General features: G+C 45.6%; 3 protein-coding genes across 4 annotated transcripts in view; 1 reads left to right on the forward strand and 2 right to left on the reverse strand.

The window, feature by feature from the left end:
* Dmgdh (dimethylglycine dehydrogenase) overlaps positions 1-158 on the reverse strand; it is a 64,749-nt gene extending 64,591 nt beyond the window's left edge. For both annotated transcript variants that reach the window (XM_038323569.1, XM_038323570.1), the window contains exon 1: positions 1-158. In XM_038323569.1, the coding sequence (XP_038179497.1) occupies positions 1-86 (86 nt within the window). In that variant the 5' untranslated portion in view covers positions 87-158.
* Bhmt2 (betaine--homocysteine S-methyltransferase 2) lies at positions 152-18,682 on the forward strand. Its single transcript, XM_038323572.2, has 8 exons — positions 152-293; positions 4,053-4,185; positions 5,964-6,055; positions 8,760-8,951; positions 11,245-11,392; positions 11,753-11,935; positions 12,657-12,885; positions 17,708-18,682. The coding sequence occupies exons 1-8, from the start codon at positions 261-263 to the stop codon at positions 17,787-17,789; spliced, it is 1,092 nt and encodes a 363-aa protein (XP_038179500.1). The 5' UTR covers positions 152-260; the 3' UTR covers positions 17,790-18,682.
* Positions 17,866-25,021, reverse strand: part of LOC119809223 (charged multivesicular body protein 1a-like) — a 16,094-nt gene continuing 8,938 nt past the window's right edge. The window contains 2 exon segments of the mRNA XM_042054685.1: positions 17,866-18,008; positions 19,797-19,881. Of these exon segments, the coding sequence (XP_041910619.1) occupies positions 17,866-18,008; positions 19,797-19,881 (228 nt within the window).

Raw genomic sequence — 25,021 nt, forward strand, 5'->3', positions numbered from 1 at the left:
CCTTCCCGGCGGCCGGTGGAACTAGGGCGCCCAGGGGAGCCCCGCAGTGCCAGACCCCGAAGCCGCAGCGCGCCCGGGCGGAGCATGGCGGAGGGGAGGCCAAAGCACTGATGACACGTTCTGTGGCCTTAGGCAGGAGGCAGAGAGAGTGGGGAGAGAGAGGGCGGGAGGGGGGTCCTCCCACAGAGGGGCGGGATCCGGCACCGAGGCGCCGCCGGGACCGGTGCCACCGGGACCCGCGCCTGCACAATCGCGGCAACATGGCACCAGCCGGAGGCCCGCGGGCCAAGAAGGTGAGTGTTGCTCAGGCCTTCTTCCTTTCCAGCGAAGTTCAAATCCCGCTTCAGTCAAACCCCTAAGACCTTATTAGAACGGTACATGCAGCCCAGAGCCTCAGTTTACCGGATTGCAAGTGGATTAGCATTCGTGGACCCCTTACCCAGCCCAGAGTATCTGCATTTGCTGCTTGCTGTCTCCAGTTTGCGGAGCAGGGGTGGGGGGATGGGAGGTTGGGTGGGGACTGAGACTCAAAAGTCAGGCGACCTACTCAGAGTTGGTGATCACGTTCAGGGCAGAGGAAGGATCTGAGGTCAAGTTTTTGGATTTAAGGGAACCTTATTTTTCTCTTTCAAGGAAGCACATGCAATAGATAGTCCCTGGGGTTCATCTACCCCTGTTTCTGTCAGTTTCCCTCAGGTTTCGTAAGCGCGTCAACCAGGCCCAGCGGCTTCATGCCTGTCCTGTATGAAACAAGGACACCTTGCATTTCTCAGGGCCGGGAGTGTAAGTCCCTTCTGTTGCCTTCAGAAGGCAGCCCCACATCTGGCCCTTCTCCCATGGCGACCAGATTTGGACTTCATTCCCACAACACTGAGGACATGTTGTGGAAACAATGAATAGCCAAACAACCAGAAAGGCATGAACTTGGAAGAGGGGACACCCAGGACCCACCAGAACCGTCCTCCCGGACATAATTCAGAATCCTGGGGCAGTGGAAGCAAGAAAGGGGCACCTCTGTTTTAGAAATGCTAAGAAACTGGGGACAGAGGTGACCTACACTAGGGATTGAGAGAAGTCCAAGTTCAACCCCTTGCTAAATTGCTAGTCAGCCATTAACAGCTCCCAGTGAGAAAGGACTGAGGGCAATGGTGACGTCACGCAGCATAGACTCCCCCTAACTGAGCAATAGTTACAGACACACGGACAAAAGACTAGTCAGGGTCCCACACAAAATGTGGAGCCTAGGTTTCATAGCTCACTGAGAGATGTTCTTCTAATGACAAAAATTGAAATGTAGGAAAGAAATGAGATTGTTTAAAAGACTTACCTGGGGTGGTGGCGCATGCATGCCGTTAATTCCAGGACTCAGGGGGCAGAGGCAAGTGGATTCTTCTAAATTTGAGGCTAGCCTGGACTACAAATCGAGTTACAGAACAGCCAGGGCTGTCCCTGTCTTGAAAAACCAAAACAAAAAGACTCCTTTTAAGGTGAAGAGCATTGTGTTGCCTTCTTTCACCTGACTTTCTGAAATGCATTGTGTTGCCTTCCTTCACCTGCCTCTGCTGGGATTAAATTAAATTCCAAGTGCTGGGATTAAAGACTGCACCCCGCCACTCCCGGCTATTCACCTTTTTAAAAAGGTTTTGTGGGGCCAGTGTGGTGATATATGTCTGTAGTCCCAGCACTCAGGAAGCAGAAGCAGGTGGCTCTCTGAGTTTGAGGCTAGCCCAGTTTACATAGTGAGTTTCCCCTACCTAGGGCTACACGGTAAAACTCTGTCCTTTTTTTTTAAGATTTTGAAAACATTCTGTGCCCATTCCTCTGGGACTCTGCTCCTGGAACAGCGTATTTATGTGCTGGTCCCTGTTAATGTGTTCCTGAGAGAGAACTCCGGATCTATCTCTCCTCAGCTGGCGAGCACAGGTCACCTGTGCCTCCACCCCATTCCTCAAACCACAGAAACTGCCTCTTTCCCACCCCACCCCCAAGCAAAGACAGGCAGACAGGGGGCTGCTTAGGCAGTTTGAGTGGCCTCCCCTGTGAATCAACAGTCTCAGCCTGAGCCCAGATGGTGAATGCAGAGGTTTCAGGTTGATACCTTCCAGAAGAGGGATGTAAAGGCACCCCCGGCCCCCACCATTAGATCAGCAGGTGCACTGCCTGATGGAGGGTGAACAAGAAGGGAGGACTGCTGCAGGTGAACCCACATCCTCGCATCCTCTCCCCGGTCTCACCTAAGCTGGCGTTAGAACTAAGTGAGGAGGGAAAGACAAGGAGGGACAGGCTGCTCGGGCTTCAGATTTCCAAAATCCTGTTATTCTGATAATGATGACAAAGAAAAATGGAGACTTTAAAATGCTGGGCAAGGGGCTCGAGAGGTTGTTCAACAGTCAAGGGCCCTGGCTGCTCTTCCAGAGGACCCGAGCTCAGTTCCAGCGCCCATGTTAGGAAGTTCACAACTACCTGTAATCGGTTCCAGTGGATCTGCTGCCCTGCGGGCTCTTAGGTCACTGCATACACATGCACACGTGTGCACACATACACAAAACACATAAAAGGTAACAAATTTCTAAAGAAAACATTGGACAAGCTTCCAGATAAGAAAGGAAAATGAGCTGAGTGGTTTCACACGCCTTTAGTCCCAACACTCGGGAGGCAGAGATAGGTGGATCTCCGTGAGTTTGAGGCCAGCCTTATGTACAGAGTGAGTTCCAGGACAGCCAGAGCTATTACACAGAGAAACCCTGTCTTGAAAAAACAAGATAATGATGATGATGATGATGATGATGATAATAATAATAATAATAGAAAGAAAAGAAAAGAAAATGTCTGACCTCTACCCCGTCTCACAAAGACACAGTAGTCAAAATCTGCATTATAGTTCCTTTTAAAGCCTGCTGATTTTTTCTGGAAGAGTGCCAGGCTTTGCCTCTGCTTCTCAGGACACAGCCACTACCACTTGTGGTGCATCCGATGTTTTCAGAACCTCTCGGTACCTCTGCTGTCTCAGCTGGCAGAGTTCCCTAAGAATCTCTCCTTCATTGGATGCTGATAGAGGTGAGAAGAACATAGACAAATAAGGTGTGTCACCTGCCCATGTCACCTACCCCACACATCCAACCATCGAAGCGAGGCAGGTAAATGACCGGATGCTGTTGGACAGCTGCACACATGGACGAAGGTGCTGAAGTTGTCAGGGCACAAGGAAAGGCGAAGGCCGACAGAAGGACAGTGGGGTGTATTAAGATCATTCAGTAATCCACTGGCTGGGTCAATAGGGGCGAGGGAGCCATGAAATGCTTCACAGACACAAGCTGCAAGGTTGAATACGAGAAGAAGGAACCTAAGCGAGAAACCTGGAGTAACGGTTTCCCCTCAAGGACTGGGTGATGTGTTTTAGTAAATTTGATTCTCAAATTGGTTAACCCAGGGAGGTGATTTGCATCTCTCACCCAACAAGATGTAAAAGTAAGCCGCGCTTACCTGCTGTGGCTATGCTGGGTCATCCTGCAAAACCATATTACCAGTTGGCTCCCCCTGACATTGAGAGCAACCGAGGGTGGCAGGGCTACAAGATGATTCTATGCCCCTAGGTGACATGATGACACTCCAGTCAGAATGGGAAAGATGGCTTCTGCCTGTCCAGCTGGCCAGTGCTATGACAAGGCCACGCCCAGCAGCCAGGAAGCCTACAAGTTTGGGGGTTTGTTTAAGTTGAAGATATTGTGCCCCCAACCCCTAGTATATTAGTAATGAAGACAGAACATAAAAAACTAAAATGACTATCAGGTTAATCAGTGCTTTTAGTATGTTTGGTCCAGAAACTGTCAATCGAGAAAAAATAAAGTACCCATAGCTCCTTAACTGCACAAAATAGGTGTTTAGATTGGCCAGGAATCATGCTGCAGTATCTTCTGAAACACTCTTAGATATAATTTTAGCAGAACTATTGCCTGAAGAACACAAAATCCACATGTCAAAAATTGGAAGTGGCTTTACAAGGAAAAGCAGGGTGAGGAGAGAGCCTGCTGAGTCTCCCGCCTCTTTCCTAGGGCATTTTGGAGCGCCTGGACAGCGGGGAGGTTGTGGTTGGGGACGGCAGCTTTCTCATCACGCTGGAGAAGAGAGGCTTCGTGAAGGCCGGGCTCTGGACCCCAGAAGCAGTGGTGGAGCATCCAAGTGCAGGTGAGTACCACGGCACCTGGTAGTGTATGTACAAGTAACAGTTGACTTCAACACCAACAAAGGAAACACCAACCAAGGAACAACAGCAAGCATTTCCTAAGGACTGCTTCCCTTGCACAATTGCCAAGGGGTGGAGGCTAAGGCAGGGTGGACTGAAGCACAGGGAACAGTATCCTTCTCTCTCCCTGCCTTTCCTCTTCCCCCCTCTCTCCCCCTCTCTCTCTTCCCTCTATCCTTCCCTTTCTCTCTCCCTCTCTCCACTCATATTTTCTTAAGTAAACACTGGTGTTTTATATATATATATATATATATATATATATATATATATATATATATATATATATTTCACTGTTTATTCCTTGGAAATTTCCCTTCTAGCTATTCAAGAGCTTTTGTAAGCTAGCAAAAATCCTTAGTTGCTTTAGATTCATCCTGCTGAAGGTTGTGCACTGTAGATAACAGCCATGGCCATGGTAATAATGGCTGACGGCCACCACCAGCTTAATGAAGCAGACAGCCTGGCTCTAGGGACCAGAATGCATCTTCCTGACCTGGGGAAAAAATAAAACTGAAAGAGTTAGAAGCTAGAAACCATTGCAGTCGGTTGGTACCTTACAATGGTGCTTTAACTATGCCTGGCTTTATTGATTTCCCTTGCTTTTCTAGAGTCGGGGGACCAAGCCCAAAGAATAAGAGGGGAGATCAGGCCACACACTGGAAGTGTGGATTGGATCTACCGGATTTCATTCATGTATACATCAGTCACAGGAGAAAGCTGGGGTCCTAGCTTGGTTCTTTCCCATAACAGCAGTTTATTAAACAAGACCCTTGACCTCTTTGAGAATCTACTCCTCTGTCTGTCACATAAGGCAGGACATGGGCCATCTGTGAGGAGAAATGAGTTTACCACCATGAGCTGCCCACACGTTGTTGGATCCCTGAGCCCATTTGTGCTATTTCCCAAGACAGCTCAGACACCCGCTTCCGTGGAGGACTTTGCTTCTCCGGTGCCTTTTGGGACTTTTTCATTTTTGTCTTACTTTTGAAAGATCTTTCAGCTAAACTGGATATGTTGAATTAGCCAGAAGGGGCTGCTAGTGGGATGAAAGTAAAGGGGGATTTTCTTTTCTTTCCTTTTTGTTTTTCAGACATTCTAGGCTGGCCTCAAGCTAGCAATGTAGCTGAGGAAAACCTCAAACTTCTGATCCCCCTGCCTCCACCTGAGTGCTAAGATCACACTTGCTTTACAGGGTGCTGAGGATCAAATTCAGGGCTTTATTCACACTGAGGAAGCATTCTGCCAACTGGGCTACATTCCCACCCTAGGAAGGTGACCCTCTCAGAGGCTATGTGCAGCCAGGGCTGTTTACCACATGGCCCTTTCATCCTTGCTGTGGAATCTGCCTGCTGTGGGTATCATGCGCAGGCCTGCTGCCCTCTGTGTGAGCTTCTTCACTCTTCCCACTTGGGTGATAATAGGCCAGCGGCATCCTGCACACATTGCCATGTGAATAAACTCCAGACAAGGGATTAGGGGACAAGAGCTATTCAGGCTTTTTAGTTTCTGCAGGGGACCCACTGGAGAACAGTCAGCAGAACCCCGTGGGATGCTCCGCAGTGCATGTGGCCCTGTCACACTCCTGGCTTTAATTGGTAGCTTTCTCAGTTCTGGGTTTGAAATTGGATCTGGTGGGGAGGAAAGAAAGGAAGAGAGCTGCTAGTGAGAACGTAAGCTTCTGGAATTTGATTTTGTGATTGTGATTTCAATTGCTTGGCAGTTCGCCAGCTCCACACAGAATTCTTGAGAGCGGGAGCGGATGTCTTGCAGACGTTCACCTTCTCTGCCACTGAGGACAATATGGAAAGCAAGGTAACCAGGGTGCGGGTAGGGGGCAGCCACCAGGAAGAAGCCTTCTCATGGGAGATGGTAGAACTGGGCTCCTGTGTTACTGCACTGGTCATGAATTCATGACTCCACATACTCATGTATGGAACAGAATGTCTTCGGGTCTTGATTGCTGGGAAGAGACACCATGACCACTGCAACTCATACAAAGCAAACATTTAATTGGGGTGGCTCCCTTACAGTTTCAGAGGTTCAGTCCTCATGACGAGGAGCATGGCAGTGTGCAGGCAGACATGGTGCTGGAGCTGGGAGTGCCACATCTGTAGGCAACAGGAAGGCAACTGATTGTCACACTGAGGGAAGCTTGAGCAAATGAGACCTCAAAGCTCACCCCCACTGTGACACACTTCCTCCAACAAGGCCACACCTCCTAATCATGCCACTTCTTTTGGGGGCCATTTTCTTTCAAACCACCATACAGAATATCATCAGCTCATGTGTAAGATGACAAGACCAGACAGAACAGGCTGTTGGAAGGGTGAGGCATCCCTACAGAGGTGTTTTGTGGAGAAAGAACATTTCTCTGAATCATTGTTTACCCCTTCACTCTGTATTGTTCTTTTATCCCCTTATCTGTCTGGAGACAGGGGAACATTGTAAACTTAAGAATGGCCTACTAATGACAAAAATTAGGCTTGATACCCAACTCTGTGGTCTACTGCCTGAGTGGCTTCATGGAAGACCATCCTGCATGGCGCATTGGCCTTAGCTCTGGAAAAGATAATATACAGAGTCATGCTCAGACCTGCCAGGAAGAGCCGATGAGATGAAGGATGAGGAAACATTTACAAAGCCAACTGTTCATGACAACTGACGTTTATGGATGCTCATGTTCATTGGAGAAACTCACATTTAATGAGAAGCAACATGTCCATGTTTATGGTTGCACCCATGGACTCTCATTATGGTGCTCTCTGTGCTAAGCACAAAGATGATATAAAAAAGAGGTGCCTTAGTTAGGGTTCCCATTGCTGTGAAGAGACATCATGACCACAATAGCTCTTATAGGGGAAACATTTAATTGAGGTGGCAGCTTACAGCTGCAGAGATTTAGTCCATTACTATCATGGTAGAGAGCATGGTACCATGCAGGCAGACATGGTGCTGGCTACATCTTAATCAGAAGACAACAGGGAGTCAACTGTCTCACTGAGCAAAGCTTAAGCAGAAGAGACCTCAAAGAGACACACAGTGACGCACTTTCTACAACAAGGCCACAACTCCTAATAGTGCCACTGTCTATGAGCTAATGGGGGGCCAATGACATTCGAACCATCACAAGAGGCTTAGACCATCTTCTTATTTAGTTATATATATGTTTTTGATATTTTTATTGAGCTCTACATTTTTCTCTACTCCCCTCCCTGTCTCTACCCTCCCCTTCAACCTTCTCCCAAGGTTCCTATGCTCCTAATTTACTCAGGAGATCTTGTCTTTTTCTACTTCCCATGTAGATTAGATCCATGTATTTCTCTCTTAGAGTCCTCATTGTTGTCTAGGTTCTCTGGGATTGTGATTTGTGGGCTGCTTTTCTTTGCTTTATGATTAAAATTTACTCATGAGTTTGCCATCTCAGGCCTAGGTTGCTGGCTCAGTTTTACTCCTGTGGAATTTGTTGCCTCAGGCCTGCTCTGCCTAGGTCGTTGGCTCAATCCTGCTCCTGTGGAATTTGTTCGACCCTCTTCTTAAGAAGCTAATAATCTGTGTGAAAGTGAATGAATAAAATTATTAAAATACAATGTGGTGGAATTGAAAAATGGCTCAGCAGTTAAGAGCAATTATTGCCCCAGGGGACCTGGATTCAATTCCCTATACCCACATAGCAGCTCACATCTGTCTATATCTCCAACCCCTGGGGACCTGATGCTCTCTTCTGGCCTCCAAGGCATCAGCACACACACGGTGCACAGACATACATGCAGGCAAAATCCCATGCACATAAGATAATAATTAATAATAATAATAATAACAACAATAACAATAATGGAGTGAGCCACTATACCTCACAATTAGTCTAAATTTATGTTTTAAAAACTCAGTGTGGATAATAACAATAATGGAAATATAGAGTCACTGGTAGGGCTTGGGAGATGGCTCACTCAATAAAGTACTTGCTGTATAAACACAAAGCCTGAGTTTTGGTTCCCAGAATCCATGTAAAAGTCAAGTACATTGCTGTACACATATAACCCCATCACCAGCTTTGGGGTGGACAGAAGCAGGCAGACTCCCCAGCGAATGTAGCTAAATCTGTGAGATCCAGACTCAGTGAGAGACCTTGTCTCAAAAAACAACATGGAGAGCAATGGAAGAAGACACCTGGTGCTGACTTCTGGCCTCCACAAGTACATGCACCCCTCCCTCCCTCCCTCCCTCCCTCTCTTTCTTTCTCCCTTTCTCCCTCCCTCCCTCCCTCCCTCCCTCCCTCTCTTTCTTTCTCCCTTTCTCCCTCCCTCCCTCCCTCCCTCCCTCCCTCCCTCCCTCCCTCCCTCCCTCCCTCTCTCCTTCCCTCACACAGGAGTCACTGGCAAGAGAGGAGATTATGTTCAGCTCTTCTTGAACTGTAGGTTGCCGGACTGACTTGCTGACTGCTCCCTCTGTGACTTGTTGTGACTTGTTTTATCTTACATTGAAAACTCCAGGCTCCTGTTTCTGCTCTTGCTCTCAGTGGGAAGCCGTAAACGCAGCAGCCTGTGACCTGGCCAGGGAGGTGGCTGATGGAGGGGATGCTTTGGTGGCAGGGGGCCTCTGCCAGACATCGCTGTACAAATACCACAAGGATGAAGCTAGAATCAAAAATCTTTTCCGACTACAACTGGAAGTTTTCGTCAGGAAAAATGTGGACTTCTTGATTGCGGAGGTAAGGCTGGTCTTAGAAGAACTGGACAGGGCTGCTCTATGCTCTGATATCCTCCATGCAGAGGGTCAAAGGTTTAGGTGAATACACTGCATTCAGGCAAGGCTCTGGCATCTGCATGCTGGGTTTCCTGTGAGGCAGGGGATGGACCCACAGCGTGCCTCAGTATGGGTGTTGTTTTCTGAGGTTACATGATTGTGGTAGCTGACTTGGGGGACAATGAGAAGAGAAAAAAAGGACAGTGGCTCGGGACAAACACATCCCCTCCCAAAGGAGAGGTCAGACCGGAAAGTGCTGCAGGGGCAAGAGGTGGGCATTGCAGACAATGGCGGAGCAAAGATGGCGGCTGCTCAGGCTCACCCAGGCCTCACTCGCAAGACTAAGCACCGAGTAACTGTCTTCTCCATCCTGGCCTTTCTCACGGCCTCTCTGCTATTCCTCAGCTTATCCCATGTGAATAACATTTTAAAGAAAGGATTGCTATAAGTCAGATTTTTGTTGTTGTCATTGCTGAGACATATACTTGAGAAAATCAACTTAAGGAAAAAAATCACTTGGGCTCACGGTTTTGGAGGTTTGATCCCCAGCCAGCTGGCTGTAGTCACCTAGCTCGAGTAAGTAGTCAGGAGAGCATGACGGAGAGAGGGCATTGCAGAGCAGGGCATGGCCACCAGGGAGAGGAGGGGGCAGAAGGAAGGAGCCGAGACAAGATGGCCTCCAAGGGGCACCTCCAGTACCTACTTCCTCTCACCAGACCCCTCCTCCTGCTACTTGCCAAAGATGCTGTCAAATTATGAATCCATTCACATCTAAGTAGACTGATGAAGTCAGAGACCTCGTGGTCCAGTCCCTTCTCAGTGCTTGGCTCTGCCAGCTGAGTTCCAAGCCTTTGCCGCATGAATCTATTGGGGGACATTTCATATCTAAGTGATAACAATGGTCTCTGGCAGGATGAACATGAAGGACATGCTCTCCCATCTCTTCCCCATTTTCTAGCACAGTTGTTCCTACCTGGGATCAAACCCCCAACTCAGATCTTCTCCCCATCACTGTCTGCTAGTAGAAACCACCTCGAGGCCCAGGGCTGTCTGCTCCTTGCTGCAGATTCTAGGAACACTGTCCAAAGTGTTTTCCAGTTGGGTGAGATATGTGCCATTGTTTTCAGATCTTTTCTGATTATCTTTTTCATGCCCCAGGACACTTCCATAGAATTTCTTTCAATAGTAAAGAAAGAAACCCAGCCATGGTGGTGCACGCCTCTGATCCCAGCACTGGAAGGCAGAGGCAGGCAGATCTCTGAGTTTGAGGCCAGCCTGGTCTATAGAGCTTGTTCCAGGACAGGACAGCCAGCACTACATAGAAAAAACCCTGTATCTCTCTGAAGAAAAAAAAGAAAAAACAAGAAGAACAAAGAAACAAAAAAACCTAGGAGATTGCTTCTGGCTCTTGTCCAATTATTTCAGGGTCATCTTTTAATTGTGGCACCAAAGGGAGATTCTGGGAAGCACCCTGCAACTGATACCTGACCACCATCAGCTCCATCTTGTGTCCTAAGCCTCAGTCTAACCTTCTGGGAACATCTTCCCACTTTCCTCTTCCTCTTCACGGAGCTCCTAGGACGCCTAACCAGACATGAGATCGAATCACTGAGAAGCATAATGAATGATAGAATATCATCTTTCAGATCTAACCCTAGTTCCATAAAAGATGATCCTCAGATCAATAAGGAAAGTATTTATTTCTAGGTGGCTCAGTGGTGCAAGGGATGGCACATGGGACTTCTGGTGACAAATACATGTGCTCTTCAAGATTTTTATTTTAAATACTTATTTTTTTGTTTTTGTTTTTGTTGTTGTTTTGATTTTAGAGACAGGGTTTCTCTGTGTTGCCCTAGTTGCCCTGGAACTAGCTCTGTAGACCAGGCTAGCCTCAAACTCACAGAGATCCACCTGTTTCTGCCTTCTGAGTGTTGGGATTAAAGGCGTGTGCCACCACTGCCCATTTTAACTTGCACACACACACACACACACACACAACTTTAAATGGTGTGATTTTGTTTTATTAACAGTCACCAAATACTGATCTTTAGATAAAACTCCAGATAGTCTCACTGATGGAATTCTAGTCTTTACTCAGAAATCTGTTCTTTACATAACCTGTTAGAGACACGTCAGTCAGCCAGCTGTATCACATATTATAATTTGGTAATTGTTACAATAGTTTTTCAGAATTTGTGCTTTACCATTCCAAAGCCTACCTTAACTTGAGGCCAGTTTTAAGAAGTGCTGTCTCCTAGTATTTTGAGCATGTGGAAGAAGCTGTGTGGGCTGTGGAAGTCTTGAGAGAAGTGGGGAAACCTGTGGCTGCGACCATGTGCATCGGCCCGGAGGGGGACATGCATGACGTGACACCTGGAGAGTGTGCAGTCAAGCTGGCGAAGGCAGGTAAAGTGGCCATGCTGAGACGGGTGGTGCAGCGGCTGCCTACGAAATGCAGCGACGTTTGCTCAGTCTTGTCAGGGAAATAAAAGAACAAGAAGGAAATTTTCTTGTATATAAGTCCTAGGGTAGCTAACCTCTAAACTGGCTTACAAGGTTGACTGATTCATTGGTTGGTTGGTTGGTTTGGAATAAAACTGAATCATTTCTAATCAGTGTAGCCCAGGCCAGTGTTGAATTTGTGACCCTCTTGCTCCCAGATGCTGTGGTGACAGGCATGCACCCCAACCAGCTCCACTTCTGTTATAAGAAGAACAAACAAATGAACTCACTGGAAGTTGTAATGGTTCTTTATTGCCTTGGCAGGAGCAAACATCATTGGGGTCAACTGCCGATTTGGGCCCCAGACCAGCTTGCAGACCATCAGACTCATGAAGGAGGGCCTCAGGGATTCAGGCCTACAAGCTCACCTGATGGTGCAAAGCCTGGGCTTCCACACACCTGACTGTGGCAAGGGAGGATTTGTGGACCTCCCAGAATATCCCTTCAGTAAGCTCGGGTGCATGAAAAGTCCCTCGTGGGTTTGTTTTGTTAGGTTTTCACAAAGACAGAGTTTCTCTGTGTAGCCTTGGCTGTCCTGGAACTTGCTCTGCATGCTAGGCTGGCCTCGAACTCATAAAGATCTGCCTGCCTCTGCCTCTCGAGCACCAGGATTAAAGTCATGAGTCATCACTGCCTGGCCCTCATGTTTCTTACTATGACTAAATTGATACAATTTTATAATATAAGGCCATGTAAGAAAAGAAATCTTTCAGGGTTAACCAAACAGAAGCTACCCAAAGGATGCATAATCATTCTAGTACTTATATTTGTTTTTTTAACCTGGGGTGAGGCTGGGTGAAGAAGCCCCACCGAGAAAATGTCATTTGAAAACAGGAGCTGCATTGCTCACTTTTTCGGTTGTTTTCACCTAATACCTACTGAGAAGCAACTTAAGGGTAGCTGGGAGTCAAGGGGATGTGGTCCGTCGTGGTGATGAGGCGTGGCTGGAGTATCTGATCACATGACCTCCACGGACAGGAAATCGGATGAGGACAGGAAGCCTAGGTGCCGAGCAAACCTCAAGGTCTGCCTCTGGTGAAAGTCACACATTTCCAAACAGTCCACAGTTGGGGGCAAAGTACTCCAACACTCGAGCCTTTGGGGCACATTTCGCATTCAAAGCAGAACAGAGATGGTAACAGAACCGTCAAAAATCACTGTATTGCAGGCATGGAGCCCAGAGTTGCCACCAGATGGGACATTCAAAAATACGCCAGAGAGGCCTACAACCTGGGGGTCAGGTACATCGGCGGCTGCTGCGGATTTGAGCCCTACCACATCAGGGCCATTGCGGAGGAGCTGGCCCCAGAGAGAGGATTTCTGCCTCCGGCTTCAGAAAAACATGGCAGCTGGGGAAGTGGTTTGAACATGCACACCAAGCCCTGGGTCCGAGCAAGGTGGGGTCGTTTTAAGTTGCACTCATACATTCTCCAACGTGTTGCTGTAAACGTGATGCGTGTACAAGGCAGTGAGAACCGGCCCGGTGCAAAGGTGCCTAGGACGAAAGCAAGCCTACCCCGCTCTCTGGCCAGTTCCCAGGGAGTCCTGGTCTACTCAGGCTGCTGTAACAGGATACCATTAACCCGGGGACTTAGAAACAACAGAAAATTAGGGCTAGGACTGGGGTCCTGTACCTTAGCCAAAGCACCCGTAAAACAAAGGCTTGCCGATTTTCTGTGAGCTCCAGCCCAGCCTAGCTACAGAATGAGGCTCTATCTCAAAACAAACAGAAATTGTTTCTCATAGAGTTCTAAAGTCCAAAATCAAGCTGCTGGTAGATGCAGTGAAGTGAAAGTGGACTGGTGAAGATCCACTTTCTCAAAGACAGTGGCTTTTTGTTGGGGGCTCTATAATGAATCTCCGTCCCACCAGCCAGCTCCCAAATAACCACATGGAGACTTATTATTAATTACCAAAGCTTGGCCATAGCTTAGACTTGTCCCACTAGCTCTTATAACTTAAATTAATCCATTTATATTAATCTACGTTTTGCCTTGTGTGCTTTTTCCTTTCTTTTGTTCTGTATGTCCAACTCCTTCCACGTCTCATTGGCATCTTCCTGCAGCCTAGACTCAGCTCCTACTTCCTCTCTCTCTGCCCATAAGTCCTGCCTATATCTCCTGCCAAGCTATTGGCCATTCAGCTCTTTATTGAACCAATCACAGCAATACATTTTCACCCAGTGTACAAATATCCCACAACAGGGATCTCATAACAGAAGGGTCAAGTCAAGATCTCTGGAGGTCTTTGATAAGGACACTAATCCCATTAACTAGAGATACTACTACTGTGATTCAATTACCCAGCCCCCAAGACCCAACTCTTGTGATCATATGAATTAGGTTTCAAAAGACATTTTTAATGGATACAAAAATTACAACACACACATATATATGTATATATGTGCATATATATGTATATATATGTATGTATATACATATCTATGTGTGTATGCATATATATGTATATACATATATATGTATTTGTATATACATATATGTATATATGTATGTATATGTACATGTGTGTATATATATATATATATATATATATATATATATAGGTACAGTACTGTTCTCTATAGTCACCCTATCATGTACCTATGTCTTAATCCATCAATATGAAGTTCACTCTAAAGGAAGGATTGATTCTCTCCTGTTTCTCTCTACTCTCCCTCTCTCTTCTACTTTTTGGGCTGCCTTCCCATACTGTGTGTGTGTGTGTGTGTGTGTGTGTGTGTCTGTGTGTGTGTGTGTCTGTGTGTGTGTGTGTGTGTGTGTGTAAGAATGTTCTGGCACTTGTGAACTCACAAAACAACCCTAGGTGTCATTCTTTCTCAGGTGCCATCCACCTTGATTTTTTGAAACAGGATTTTTCACTAGCGCCTGGAGTTTGCCGATTAGATTAGCTGGCTGGCTAGTAAGCACCTCCGGCCTCTGTCTCCCAGCACCAGGATAATAAGTGTACACCACCAGACCTGGCCTTTTATGTGGGTGCTGAGACTTGAACTCAGGTCCTCGTGCTTGCATGGCAAACACTTTCTGACTGAGTGATTTCCCTGGCCCCGTTCTTCCACTGCTTCTAGTATACAATTAACATTTTTAGCCACTATGTCCTATTCTGTAGTCACTATTCAGTCTTCCAGGTTGCTTTTAAAATATAAAGCTGGAGAATGGCATGTACAATGTTATAACAGTTATCATACGAGCAGCAGCACTCATGACATATCATTGGATGTTTTCTGTCCTATCTCTTAACCCTGCTCCATAAGGAAATTCCTTCCTTTGTAGGTACAAAGTGAACACACTGGCATGCCCTAAGACTGAGTCCTTGGGGAGTAGAAAGTCTCATAACTGCTTAAATGGGGACACTTGGTCTCGGCTTAACAATGAAAAGAGTTCAGCTCCACACAGAATTAAGAGTCAAAACATGTTTCAGACTTAAAACTTCTTCTGTCTGACGAAGCCTCTAAAGGACTATGGATGATTTCAGTCCTCTTCAGAGGCAGAATAGGGGGAAGGCTGGAGGCTGGAGAGATGGCTCAGTGGTTAGGAGCACTGGCTGCTCTTTCAGAGGTCCTGAGTTCAGTTCCCAGCAACCACATGGGGACCTTGTCGGAGGGTTGAAGAGGGAAGGGGAGAGGCAGGGAGGAGAGCAGAGAAAAATGTAGAGCTCAATAAAAGTCAATAAAAAAAGAGAAAAAAACTAGAAAGCCAGATATTAGACAAGTATAAAGACTGTCAGTCCAATCACAAAGCCAATTTTCATCTGTGGAGAACTCACAAACATCTATAATGGAATCTGGTGCCCTCGTCTAGGGTGCATAAAAACAGAACACTCATACATAAAGAAATGAATTAAACAAACCCAGACAGACAGAGGGTGGGAGGGAAATCTCCTTGTCACTCACCTGTCACCCCCGTAGAGGCAGTACTCTGAGAGCCTGGCGGATCTCCGTGAGCATGTGGAGGTTCTTCAGTCTCCCCAGCAGATTCTGGTCTGCTCTCCTGCCTCTGACATTCATGAACTGCCACTTTCCCCTCAGCTTTTCCAGCAGGTCCCCGGAGATCTTCTGGTGCCCCGTACCCTGGGCTCGGCCCATGCTCTCGCTCTCATGCACAGACTCGAGTGCGGACTGATCCTCTCTGCTCCCGAGCAGCCCTGTTGACCCTTGGTTTTTTGGGTGACTCTGGAGTTTCCTGTGCAGTGTCTTGTGGATGTCACAGGTCCTTGGCCATCCTCTGAGATTTCTGGTGAGGGACCATGGATAGGTCCCCTTTGAGACCTGCTGTCGCTCATCTCTTGGGCCTCTACACTTCCATCCCAATACCCTACTGTGCAAAGTCAACTCAGAACACAGTGCATGCTGGAAGCGCAGGGGAGATCAACCGCTCCACTTTGCAAACGTTGAGCCACTTGAAGGGGGATTTCCCAAGCATCAGGGTCTGGTGGATTCTCTTCCCTCTTATATTCCACCAGTAGTCCAAATTCTCTACAGAGGTAAATTGGCTTTGCGATTGGACTGACATTCTTTATTCTTGTCTAACACCTGGCTTTCTAGGTTATTTCTAAGTTAATTTCTAATTAACTTCCTCTTTCATTGTTGAAAGAAGAATCATAGGCCTGTGTCTTCTCCGAGTTCTTCCTGATCCTAACTTATACTAAACGTTATGATCGCTTTATTATTAAAGGCATTTCCCTTGGGGCCCTATGAGCCTTGTTTTGCTTTCCAATGTATCTGTGTGTTCTCTTTCCTCCAATATCTATCAATACAATGCCATCTCCTTTACGTGGTCTGGAAGCTGGTCATACGTTGGGTTACCTTCTCCTAGGGTCCTGTTTACTCAATGATGTTATGTAGTAAATACATCTTCTTTGTTCATCTTGGTGAGATTTGAAGGCAAGGAACCATTGTCAGAACTTTCTATGGGTGTCCTTCAAAGAAGATGGTTTTCACAGGTGTAATTCATAAAAATGGACCAACTGTAATTCAAAGACGAAGGACACTTTGGTGATGAATATAAGTTTAAATTAGTGAAAATAGCTTGTTTTCTATTTATTAAATTTTCTAAATTATTAAATAGTTTAGTTGCTATAACCTGTGCAACCTTAAAAGCAATGAGCCAGTAAGATTAAGACCTTCATCTGGAGACCAAAGTACCCTTTGCACCCTGAACTTTCAAACCTATTAATGTCTGTAGAAAGTCATGATGCACGGGGGCCATTTTAAACCTCAAGTTCTGACATTACATCATATAAAAATATTAACCATTTTCACAAGTTTCCTAAGGAAAGCGAGGGAAACTGTAAGATTATATTTAACGCCAAAGTCTGTGACCAAGTATCCTATATTCTTTTTCTTTTGTCCCAAAAATAAGGAGCCCACAAGGTTGTTTTCTGTTCTTGGTTACATAGTTGAAGAATTACCCTTTGCCTCGTTATGTTTAAAACTGTCTTGATAACTTCTCAGTTCACTAAAATACCGAGTGGACTTAGGACATCTCTGCTGGAGGTTTCAGGATGAAATGTAATCAATAGTTGTAAAATCTCCTAGAACTGAAATACATTGCTCTGAAAGGTGGCCTTGAAGCCTAGGGATCAGGAAAGAAAGAGGCTAAAAGTATGGAAACTGGCCTGGGGAGATGGTTCAGTCAGTAACCGGCTTGCCGTGAAAGCAGCGAGGGCCTGAATTCCCACCCCCAGAGCCCAAATGAAAAGGCAAGCATAGCAGTGCATGCACATCTGTAGTCTCAATGCTGGGGAGACCTGTGGATCCCTGGCCGGCTGTGCACCTCTGTAGTCCCAGGGGTGGGGAGACCCGTGGATCCCTGGCTGGCTTATTTAGTCACATTCCTGAGCTTCACACTTAACAAAAGCCTGTCTCAAAAGATAAGGCCCAGGGCAACTGAGGGAGACAGCTGGCCTCTGTGTGTACACACACATATGCACACGAGCATGTGTACACACATGTACACATATATCCCACACACAAAAATTGTGCAAAAGTCACTGGTGTGAATATACAGAGTTCTTCTGACTGTATGTTGAAATAAAAGTTCTACTTTAATCTGGTATCTCTGTCCCTCCTTCTCTTTCTCCTTCTCTCCCTCCCTCTCTTCTTCCCTTCCTCCCCCTCTTCTTTTCCCTCTCTAACACACACACACACACACACAATTTATAAAATTCTTTTACTTAATGGTGCATATTTTCCAAACCCAGGGCTAGACGGGAATACTGGGAGAATCTGCTGCCAGCTTCAGGCAGACCTTTCTGTCCTTCGCTCTCAAAGCCGGATGCATAAGAAGCAATGAAAGAAAACTCTGAAGTGACAGACCAGGAAGAACCGGTCTCAAGCCCTGTGTTCCTTGCTGCTGTCATCAGCCTGTCTCGTCTTCCAGCTGCTGAGCATCGATGAGCTGCTGTCCCTTCAGTTCAAGCAACATGTCCCTCCCGAGCAGACTCGCCAGATGCTGTGGAGATGTTGAGGCACCTAGACCCGGCTTCCCTCCCCAAGTATACTCTGTTTAGTAATGCCACAGTGCATCCATGCAGAGGTCATCAGGCAGGCTCTCAGGGTAGATTTGACATTCTTAAATAATCCGTAGTCAGCGAGAAGCTACCTTAGTGAATAATTCAGATGTCTAAGCTAGATGCTTGAGGACGAGGGAGCAAGCAGGACTCTGATCTAGCAATCAATATGCTTTTCTCAAGTGATTTCTATTGTAGCTACAAACACGTCTCGGTAGAAGAAATGCCGAAACTGTTGCGAGCGATGGCAGGATTATTAAAGTCACAGGGCTTTGCTTTCAAAGATGACTTTTGCTTTCAGGTCCTAGGATTTGTAAGAGCGCCTTTCTAACCACGCACAGCTAGACTGTAAACTGTTGCCGGTCAAGGACCTTACACCATGCTGCTCACAGCCCTCTTTATTTAGCTAAACATAATCGCCATGCTCAGTAAGATTCTTGTTGGTTATAGTCAGACAGATGAACCCTAGAAGACCCTTTCAGAAGTCAGAGTTCAAGTCTGTCTTCTAGTGCTTTCTTGATTCCCATTTGTGTCATACGCTCCTTTCGCAACAATGTAGCAATGTGTAACAATTAGTAAAATTTACTTTCTTTTTATGGAATTTGAGTGTCTTAAACCTCATAGACATTCTCTGGAATGATGACAATAAATATCCGTTACCTGCCATGTTCTAGCTTTGTCCTACGCTCTCATGGCCACATCGCCACGGGGTTAAAACTGCGATTGATTCATTTTTAACACAGCACGTTTGCAGGCAAGGAAACGGGCCTGAGGAGGCCAAGGCACTTGCCAAGGTCACACATGTGGGAGTGACATTTGAGCCCGCGTGCTCTAGATCTGGAACCCCCAAGCGCCGCTCTGCCTCTGGACACAGCTGTTGCTTTTTATAATGACTGACTCGAGGCACGGGGATTTCCGTTTCCTTAGATGGGTAATGTGTCTGTGTCTGAAGCCTTCAAATTCCTCTCTTCCAGTGCTTCGTAAAATAGAAAACATGGAGTTTAAGGTCATTAAACTTACGAGTGAATCACGAGTCACTTCTTACGAGTGAATCAACCCTTCAGTCTGGATATGGTTGTTTCTGTAATGCTAACAAACTGGGATTCATTCACCATTACCGCTTCAGAATGCCATCTGATGCAGTCAGAGGGTGATTTATCTCTCATCACGGCAGGGCCTTCGGGGTCGTTGGGGGTGACCAATCTAAGTGATCGAATGGCCGACTCTCCAAACCTCTCCAGCCAGTACTCATCCACTGGAGCCTCACGACCTCTCAAGGCCACTTACTTCTTTCTAGGATGTGTCTCATTCTTAGAAAGTAACTCTGTGGGAGCCAGAAATTTTCTTGCTACAGCCAAACATTAGGTCCAAACGTTAGGCTTTGATTATCCGTAGAACAACTTTTTTATTCCAATTCAGTAACTGTTTCAACTTAAAGATAGCTGTCAGGGGGCCTGAAAAGGTGGCTCAGGGATTAAAAGTATGCACCTCTTTGGCAAAGGACTTTTTCAGTTTCCAGTGCCCACGTGGTGACACACAGCTGTCTGTTAATCCAGTTTCAAGAGATCTCATGCTCCCTCCTTGCCTCTGCAGTCTCTTGTACACATATGGTACACAAAACCTCACTCCGGTTCACATACATACATACATACATACATACATACATACATGCCTTTTCTCAATTGATAATATTTTTTAAGAAAGCTGTTAGGCTTCCCTGGGCCTTCTTTTCCTCATCTCCTTCAAACCAAAAGGTCTGGAGACGTCATTTGTCCCATACCATAGGTGTGACAATCACTTAACGTCTCTGTCAAGATCCTCTTCTGTGAAATGAAGGACACAACGGAAGCATTCTCACTGAGGTGCTGAAAGGGTCAAATGAGATAATACGGCACTTAAAACAGTGTCTGGCATGTGCTAGGCTCGCACTGTGCATGCCCCCTTGTCTCCATGATGGCTCACCCCAGACCAAAGCTTCCTCCTGTGTTAGTGCCTGAGCTTGAACCTGTGCTCTAGCGTGAACTCCTCAACCTGTAGCCACTGCTGAACATGCTGAAGTCACATGATGAGGGAAGCATATGACATCGTGAGAGGAACCAGAGTAGAGATGCTGAACCGGGGCAGGGCTGTCCCTTCTGGGATCCACACAGTCCTCGCCTCTAGTTCTGCTGCATTCAGTAGGGAAGCGATATAACAACTTTGAAAACTAATGACAAGTGGTAGATAGTAAAGATGTGTTTTTAAATCTAGATCCATCAACCTATAAAAAAGGAAAATTAGTTGAGATGCAAATCAACAAAGAATAACTCATTTAGACCTGAAGAGAGTGTTAGGCTGTTCATCAGCTTTTCAGATAGACAGCTGCGACAGCTGCAAAGGTGTAAGGAAAGAGTATTGTTCAGAACGTGAACACAGGAATCCACGGCTTGAAAGGTATGAGTAGGGACAATAACAAGAAACCTAAACTGAAGATGTTCAGAACTAGCAAGACAAGATGAGAGGTGGCCCGGAGACTGATCGGATCAATCTGTGCCGTGTGTGTCCTCAATCAAACAGTGCACAGCCACGGAGAACTGGGTCAAGAAGACTGTTGAATAACCTGGTTGTGTGTGTGCTGTTTTGCTTTGGTGATGTGTAGTTGGAACATTATTGATAGGACAAAGGTCATCTTGTGTCATTAAACATGAAGATCTCACTTTGGGTGTAGAGGTGCAGTGGCCTTGCCTAAGATGTTGGGGACACTGAAGTTGATAAAGCTCCCCAGAGATTAGCTACACCATTAAGTTACATTAGATACACCATTAAAGCTAGGATTCTGGTGCTTTGGATTGAACACATGGCTTTGCACAGGCATTCCACCACTGATCCACACCTCCAAGCCACAAATTAAATAAAAAAAATGTTTCGAGACAGAACCTCATTGTGTCGTCCAGACCAACCTTGAACTACTGATTCTTCTGCTTCAGCTTCCTCGGTGCTGAGATTACAGACGCATGGGAGCACACCTGGCTGCAAACACTTTTAAAGGATTCATTTCCTATGAGGAAAGACTGAAAAACATATCATGTTTGGATCATAGTTTAAATAACAGTAAAACATATTAAGAGAAAGAATTTCAACTCCATTAAAAGCAAAAAGAAAAACTACCCCCTAAACACAGTCTGGAACTTACCATAGCACTTCCTGTCTTAGTCACTGTGTTCTGGCAATAGTGGACAACACATTGGGTCATTTAAAATGTCAGAAAAGTAAAGATGAGAGTGTTGTTCAGGCAGAAGAAATAGTAGTACAGAAAGAGTATCCAAAAGGCTACTATAGACCATAAGAGAATCCAGTAATATGAGGATTAAATTTCTATACACAAAAGCCGTTGCATATATATATATGTGTGTGTGTGTGTGTGTGTGTGTGTGTGTGAACTCTTTTGTAAGTATAATAGAAAATACTTATTTCATATTTTGGCAAAACAATCAACTATCCTGGAACAAAACTAACTTGAGCTATGCAAGAACTATTGAAGGAGTTTAGGTAGATGCTACAGTAGGATGCAGAATAGGACTTCAATTAATACATGTTCCTGCTCAAAGGAAGATGCTGAGACGCTCTCAACTAAGGAGCAACTGTCACGAGACCTCAAGGGAAAATACCATCAGAATTGAGGAGAAAGAGGAATGCAAACTCTCACAGCACATGGAACCACACTGGTGTGGAAAGTCCTTCTGTCTATGTGTTGCTTTTATTGGCTAATGAATAAATCTGTTTCAGGCAGTGGCTTAGCAGAATAGGGCAAGGCAGGAGTTCCAAGCAGATAGGGGAGGAGAGAGTAGGCAGAGTCAGAGAGAAGCCATGTAGCTGCCTCCAGAGACAGACACCTCTGCTGGAGCCCTCCAGAGGAGATGGGTTAGTTTAGAATGTAATAGCTAGCCAATAAGAAACTAGAGCTAATGGGTCAAGCAGTGATATAATTAATACAGTTTCTGTGTGGTTATTTAGAGTCTGGGCAGTCGGGAACGAATGAACAGCCTCCCCTGATGGAGGAGAGTCATCTGTCTATGTGTTACTTTTATTGGTTAATAAAGAAACTGCCTTGGCCCTTTAATAGGACAGAAAATTAGGTAGGCGGAGTAGACAGAACAGAATTCTGGGAGAGAGAAGGCAGATGCTTCAGGCAGTTGCCATAGGCAGTCGCCATGCTTCTCCTCTCCAAGACAGATGCAGGTTAAGATCTCTCCTGGTAAGCGACCACCTCGTGGTGCCACACAGATTACTAAATATGAGTTAAAGCAAGATGTGAGAATTAACCAATAAGAGGCTGAAACTAATGGGCCAGGCAATGTTTAAAAGAATACAGTTTCTGTGTAATTATTTTGGGTATAAAGGTAGTCGGGTGGCAGGACGCAGCCCCACCTCAACACTACACTCCCCCAACACAAAACTATAAAACTGCGGGGAAAATGAGAAAAAGAAAGGGGTAGGGCAAATGTGGCATTGCCAGACAATCACTGACCAATAAACAGAATAATTAAGGCCATGGGGCATAGGCCTGAGAAGATGCCTCACTTGTTGCTCTTCCAGAGGACCTTAGGTTTGATTTCTGGCTCCCACATGGAGGTTCACAACCATCTGTAACTCCATTTCCAGGAGGTCTGATGCCCTCCTTGGGCTTCTTTGAGCACCAGGCATACATGTGGAGCAGAGACATGCACGCACATAAAACACGCATACACTTAAAATAAAAATAAAGCAATAATTAAGTTATAATGCACAGGTTATTTGCATTAAAAAGCAGTGGTACAGAGCCATGCACTATAAAGGAGCATTTCAAATCAGCCAGGGGAACCTGATTAGTTAAAGATGGGGACAACATATCAGCCATCTGGCGTGTGCATTCTCTCCCTGTCTCGCTCTCTACATTTAAAGCTGATCAAAGTCCTGGCCAAAATTCCATGAAGAGCCATAAAAGAACAAAGAAACTGTTACATAAACATTTTTAAATGTGTACACACACAAATACAAGTGGCGTTAGAGGCAAATGGGGAGAGAGTGCAGTGGGCACCAGTGAGCTCTCGTCCAAGAGGGATATCTTGAGGTACTTTAGCCCAACCTTTCTCCCGCTCATACACACATTGCAAGGGAGGTGCAACAATATTCAAGACTCCAATTAACAATTATATATAATTATTACATATTCATTATATATAATATATTTATATATGATAATTAATATTAAGATGATATTAGAGGGCTCTATACCCAGCTGGGACCCAGATAAAGCCCTTGGTTAGTACTAGTCGTAAATTGTCCCTACTTGATGTTCTGTGCTCCAGTACAGCATAGGACACTGTCATCCAGATGTTTGGGGAAGTATAATGTACAGGGAAGAGATGGTGTGCCAGGCTGGGGGCTGGATCTGCACACAGGCAGTTTCCGAGTGTGTGTGCATTTCACACACAGTCCCTAACAGAACCTGGGAAGCCCAGCATGACTTTCCTCCCTAGGGAGCAGGCTTTCTCCCTTTGATCAGGTTCTGGGGAGCAACTCTCTATCTGTATCCCTTATGACCTGACAGTCAATGCTCAGAACTGTTAAAGGTTTTCTTTCTCTTTTTTTCCTTTAAAGTTTTCAAAACAAAACAAACAAACAAAAACAAACAAAACCTCTTGATGTGCTATTTCTATAGACATTTCACCAAAAGCAATGGAAAAATGAGACCCTCTTCCCCTGAAATGTGAAAAAGGCTTCCTTGATGACTTTGATCCAGGAAGACAGCAGGTGACAGGTAATATAGGAATAGATAGAAGAATCTGAGTGCCAGCAGCCTGCTGCGAATATCTGCATATGTTTTCTAGACTAATAGAGACTTTCCTGAGTTTACAAATTAGAGAACAGATTACCTTAATCCACTAAACACATTTGAGGTTAGGGAAATGTACAGCAAAACAGTGAGGTGACTTTTTTCCCAGCTGTGTTAACAAGTCCAAGAAGTTAGTGATCTTTTTTATTGATGAAGATGCAGGGGACTGACACCCATACATGCACACTATGAAGAAATGTAAAATATCGTATTTTACATTTAGAAAACAATTTGCCCATATCTACCAAAATTTCAAGTTACACGTCCTTGTATGAGCAATTTCCTTACTAGGGTATAAACTGTATTTTCACATGTGTCCAAAGTCACATGTCTGGAAACGACCTAAATATCCAACAATAACATAAGTTAGTGAGTTCTCAAACATTTACATATATTAATACATAAAGTCATTGAAAAGGATACAGTAAGGCCGGAGAGATGGCTCAGCAGCAGGTAGAGGTACTTGCCACCAAGCCTGGTAACCTGAGCTCCATATCCCTAGAACCCTCGTGATGGAAGGAGAGCAAGCCTACTACAACGGGTAGTTCTCTAATCACACACATGCGTGTAAACACACACACATACTGACACAGATGGGAACGTGTCAGACCAGCATGACGTGAAGGAGAAGAACATTCCTAGACGTGTTGTGTGAAAGCCTGCAACCCTCTGTGCGTAAAGAACATTCCTGGAAGGAGCACTTCCCTTCCTTAGAAGAAAGACTGGTGATTGAAAGCCTAATGCCAGACAAGGACTTCCTTTTCGCCCAGACCCTGTTTCGTCTGAATTTGGTTGCATGGATAGGCATTACCATTCCCAGGAAATAAATTAGCTTGACGAGCTATGAGAAATTTCTGGATGTGAGGAGATAACAAGATACCATGAGTTCCTGTAGTAGCACAGGACAGGAAGTCCACACCACCAATGATGCATAGCAACCAAGAGCCGGGGTAAAATCTGTCCAACCAACTAAGAGAACATATGAAATTTCTGTCCATTTTCCATGGGAAATTTTTTAAGGCAAGATGTCTACAAACTCTGGTTTGGTAGCAAGAAACCAACAGGGAGGTAATTGTTAACAGAAAACCTCCCACAAGACTGATGACCAGTGAGCTAAGACAAGCTGGTTTGAACCAGTTCTTTCCAGTCCC

The sequence above is a fragment of the Arvicola amphibius genome, chromosome 3, assembly GCF_903992535.2.
Source record: "Arvicola amphibius chromosome 3, mArvAmp1.2, whole genome shotgun sequence".
NCBI classification, from domain to species: Eukaryota; Metazoa; Chordata; class Mammalia; order Rodentia; family Cricetidae; genus Arvicola; species Arvicola amphibius.

Excerpts from the sequence above, each read along its gene's own strand:
- Bhmt2 (XM_038323572.2), top strand. The coding sequence starts at position 261 with ATGGCACCAGCCGGAGGCCCGCGGGCCAAGAAG. Across the intron at positions 294-4,052 it reads GAGGCCCGCGGGCCAAGAAG|GGCATTTTGGAGCGCCTGGA; the intron begins GTGAGTGTTGCT and ends CCTCTTTCCTAG. Across the intron at positions 6,056-8,759 it reads AGGACAATATGGAAAGCAAG|TGGGAAGCCGTAAACGCAGC; the intron begins GTAACCAGGGTG and ends TCTTGCTCTCAG.